Raw genomic sequence first — 4,310 nt, forward strand, 5'->3', positions numbered from 1 at the left:
TGCTTGCTTCAGACAACTTTCACTCAGCAAACATTCAATTCACTAAACAAACATAAATTACTGAATATGTGCCAGCATCATATTAAGACAGAGGGGGTTAGGAGTGAAAAAAAAGGGGGGGAGGGGGTGATGGTAGTAGGTTGGCTTAACTAAATGGAGGAATGAATAAACCAGTGAATATTGTACCTTTCCGAATTTTCCTCAAGTCAGTTGTCAGTGTTTTGAGTTGCTTCTCTTGTTTCACTTAAGATTTTACTAGGTCATTAGGTAATGGGGTTTCCTCCAAAAGCTCAACTGAAATATGGTCAGTCCACTATGGCTGAATGTGGGTGAAGGGTAGATGTGTGCTCAACTTTTGTGTGGGTTTCAAACATTTCAAAATAAAAAACTGAAAAAAAAAATCACCAATTATAATGGAAGGTAATCATCATGGCATCAATCCTTTTAAAGCATAATTGTTTACGATACATCATCAAAAACTACACAGAAGCTCCAAAGAGGTGCAGGACTAAGAAAACTCATAACCAAGAGGATGAAATACTATATAATAACCAATTTACATCCGTAGACCTTGTCAATTCATAGAAATATAGAATGAGATAATGTGAATTGAGGAAAAAAGCAGAATAGAATCCATGATTACAACAAAAATAGATGTGATGTGCATTTACAAAAACTGAAAATGTATTCGACCAGGTAGGAATGCTACTTTCTCTTCTAGGTAGGCTGCCCATGTTCTACATAAATAAATAGCACATACTGTAAATGCCGTTTGCAAAGCAAAGCTCATCCTACACCAGAGGGCAGACAGTTGGGAAAATTGCCTAGTCTAGTGAAAAGAGTACCAAGAAAGGAGCGCTGGTTTTCAACGCTCATGATAATAGGCAGCGGTACAGGGTAGAGTTGTAACCCACCACTTGCAAGCTTTTTCCTAATCCGAGTTATTATTCACAACACTCTGTTCAACACATGTGAACACTAGTGTCAGATTTTTACATGATAACTTCTCAGTCCTTTAGCCACAAGGGTGCATACAAAGTAAAAATTAAGCCTACTGGCTTTCACTGTTACTGTGGTCTGATACCATGTGAAATGATCAGAAGAGCTGGTTCACGTTAAGAAGGAGATTCCCCATGGGGTGCCTGGGTGGCGCAGTCGGTTGAGCGTCCGACTTCAGCCAGGTCAGGATCTCACGGTCCGGGAGTTCGAGCCCCGCGTCAGGCTCTGGGCTGATGGCTCAGAGCCTGGAGCCTGTTTCCGATTCTGTGTCTCCCTCTCTCTCTGCCCCTCCCCATTCATGCTCTGTCTCTCTCTGTCCCAAAAATAAATTAAAAACGTTGAAAAAAAAATTTAAAAAAAAAAAAAAGAAGGAGATTCCCCAATTTTCCTTCAAAGCACTTTGTGCTCGAAAACATAAAAACCTGCCAAATCACTTAGTAGTTAGAATTAACGCTCTCATCACCTTGTGGTTTAAATGATGACTGAACAATAACTCAAGATAGTTAGGTTCTGTATTTGCTTTATTAATATAATGAGTATCTTAGATCTTTTAAAACTGCTCTTTTCTCTAGCCCTAAGGGAAAAGGATTTCAAAAGGCTGAGTACATATGCTGATTCAAGATACGATTTCTCACACATCCAACCTCTGTAATTTTGGATTATAGAGCAATATAGAGTAATCCTGGCACCAACTCTTTGGCAATGTTGTTTGAAAACAAAGGTACCATTACGCACATGACCCAGGATTTTTATTTTGCATTGCGGATAAGTAAATTTGTATACCAGGTCTTCTTTAATATAAAAACCATGACTTTTTTTTTTAATTATTGAAAATATGGTAATTAAAAGACACTCCTTGGCTCAAAAGCTCAGAGCTAAAATCTAGGTAGAGTTTCAACACACCTTCTAAAGAGTGGAGATCCAAACTGCATACACTTGACAAAACTTTTTATTTAAATATTAAACTTTCGGGGCGCCTGGGTGGCACAGTCGGTTAAGCGTCCGACTTCAGCCAGGTCACGATCTCGCGGTTCGTGAGTTCGAGCCCCGCGTCAGGCTCTGGGCTGATGGCTCAGAGCCTGGAGCCTGTTTCCGATTCTGTGTCTCCCTCTCTCTCTGCCCCTCCCCCGTTCATGCTCTGTCTCTCTCTGTCCCAAAAATAAATAAACGTTGAAAAAAAAATATTAAACTTTCAGGTAATCTCTTTAGGGGTACCAAAATAAAAAGATTAAGAAATAATGTTTGTTAAAAGTATTTGCCTTCTCCCCAAAATATCTAAGCCTTTAAGTAGAACAATCTGAATGCCAATCCCAGTTATAAAATCTACCACCTGGTGATCTTGAGCAAAATAATCTCTGATTTAAATTCTCTGTCTGTAAAAATGAGTTTAATATGTAGCTATATATTTATATTTAATATAGTTTCTAAATTAATTGATAAACGTGAAAATGCCTGTTCCAATCATTGCTAACGTTTATTAACCAGCAATCGTTTTATTCAAATGGATAACTTTAAAACAGTCTCTGATCAGTGTCAGAGCCTTTTTTTTTTTCCATAACTTTAAGCCATTGGGCTAATTACACATGACACAAGTCTTACCTACTCTTTAACATTAAAAGAAACTTATAGAAATGATATTTCTGCATCATTTTAAGTCACAGGGCTAATTACGAATGACAGAAATCTCACCAACAGAAATTAGTTTAGCTTAAAAGAGACTGGGAATAAAAATGATACTAACAGTCCAAATCATATTTAAAGAAGCCAACAAAAAGGGAAAGCCGCGATGGCTAAACGGAGACTTTCCTGACAGAAGTTTATCTACCAAGAAAAAAAAAAAATACACATCCCAAGCAACCAGCGCAAGAGCGCAAAAAGAACGCCGTTAACGCGTGGGACGCAATGACACTGAATGACAGCAGAGACGTTTAGTAAAATTCAGGTCTTCCTACTACTGCGCGGACAAAATAACAGAAGACAACACAACACACAAAAGCAGAAAACGACCAACAAGCAAGGCACCGGTCTACCCGCTTGGAGCTCCCCTGAGCAGCTTCAGGGAAAGGGGACAGGAAGCTAAGGCAGACTTAATGAATGAAAGCGAGGACCGGGAGTTTGGGAAAGCGCACGAGATGGACCCTACCTTTCACAGATTTCCCAATACTGTGTAAGCGAGTGATAGAACTGTAGTTTTGGGCCACGTTCTTCAAAAACTCTTCCATCCCCTTCTGGTGGTGGTAGCCGAAATCCAGCGCAGCTACCGAAGGCAGCAGCAGCCCCAGCCAGAGGCGGGCGAAGTCCATTTTCTAGAGATGAATAAAAATAACAAAGCTGAGAACAGATAAAAAGGGGGGGGGGTGAGGGGGAGAGGTTGTGGGCGTCACCAGCTCGGATCAGCACGCCTAATGTCAAGTCTCCTGACACTACGGCTCCCGGCTTCCAAGGAGGTAAAAGTTGGAAGCAGCACCTTCGGGAGTTGGTGCAAACCGAGCACGGGCAGCCCCGAGTGCCCTCCATCCCGCCGCCGCCGCCTCCCGCCCCTCCCTCTCCTTCTCTCCCTCTCCTCCCGGAGTCGTCGCCGGCCGGCCGGCAGCTGCGGCAGCTGCGAGGGGCTCCGCACGCCCTGAACCTCACCCCCGCCCAGGCGCACACCTCCACCCGCCGCCGGCAGGCACTCGGGGCCCGACATTATAGCCTGCCAGGGGACGGGCGCAACCCGGGCCCCGCCCCCGAGGCCTGACTGACTTCCCGCCGGCCCACTCAGGAGCCGCGCGGGTCCCTCCTGGGCGGGGCCGAGCGGCGCGGCGCGGCCCGGGCGGCTCAGCGCCCTTCGCACCTGGGCAAACCAGGGCTGGCGCGCTTCGGGGTTCCGGGGCTGCGTCGGCACGTGCGGGTGGGCGGTGGAGCGCGGCGGAAGGCCAGGTCGCCTGTCGCGGTCCCAGGTTTTACCAGCGCCCTGGATTGGAAGCGTGTCCTCTCCTGGGCCACGGCTCCAACGAGGGGCCCGCGGGCGGTTGGCTGTCTCCTGCTGCTGTGAGTTTGCAGCCGTTAAGAGCTGGGCCCGTGGCCCACCTGGAGCCAAGGGATGTGGCCAGAGCTCCACGTGGCTCTTACCGGCCTCTATTGCGTGAGCCCTAGGGGGCCGCGCTCCCAGCTGTGTCAGGCTCCCCAGCCATGCCCTGAGGACTAGGGACGCGTGGGAATTGAAGACAGAAGAACGCAGGTGTGTACAAGTTTTAAACTGCCAAGTGTAGAGTACAAGAAAATTTCCGACAAGTTATTTGGTGGAGGAGGTTGACTACATGAAATTT

The 4,310-nt window shown here is 45.9% G+C and overlaps 1 protein-coding gene across 2 annotated transcripts in view; it reads right to left on the reverse strand.

The window, feature by feature from the left end:
* CPM (carboxypeptidase M) overlaps positions 1-3,687 on the reverse strand; it is an 80,934-nt gene extending 77,247 nt beyond the window's left edge. Inside the window, exons 1-2 of one of the 2 annotated variants that reach the window (XM_047867261.1) lie at positions 3,652-3,687; positions 3,143-3,305 (exon numbers count right to left, since the gene is read on the reverse strand). In XM_047867261.1, coding sequence (XP_047723217.1) covers positions 3,143-3,302 — 160 coding nt within the window. In that variant the 5' untranslated portion in view covers positions 3,303-3,305; positions 3,652-3,687. Of the gene's footprint in view, positions 1-3,142; positions 3,306-3,633 lie in introns of both variants that reach the window. The other variant, XM_047867260.1, reaches the window with a different exon arrangement.
* Positions 3,688-4,310: the final 623 nt, after the last annotated feature.

Source organism: Prionailurus viverrinus, chromosome B4 (genome assembly GCF_022837055.1).
Source record: "Prionailurus viverrinus isolate Anna chromosome B4, UM_Priviv_1.0, whole genome shotgun sequence".
Lineage (NCBI taxonomy): Eukaryota > Metazoa > Chordata > Mammalia > Carnivora > Felidae > Prionailurus > Prionailurus viverrinus.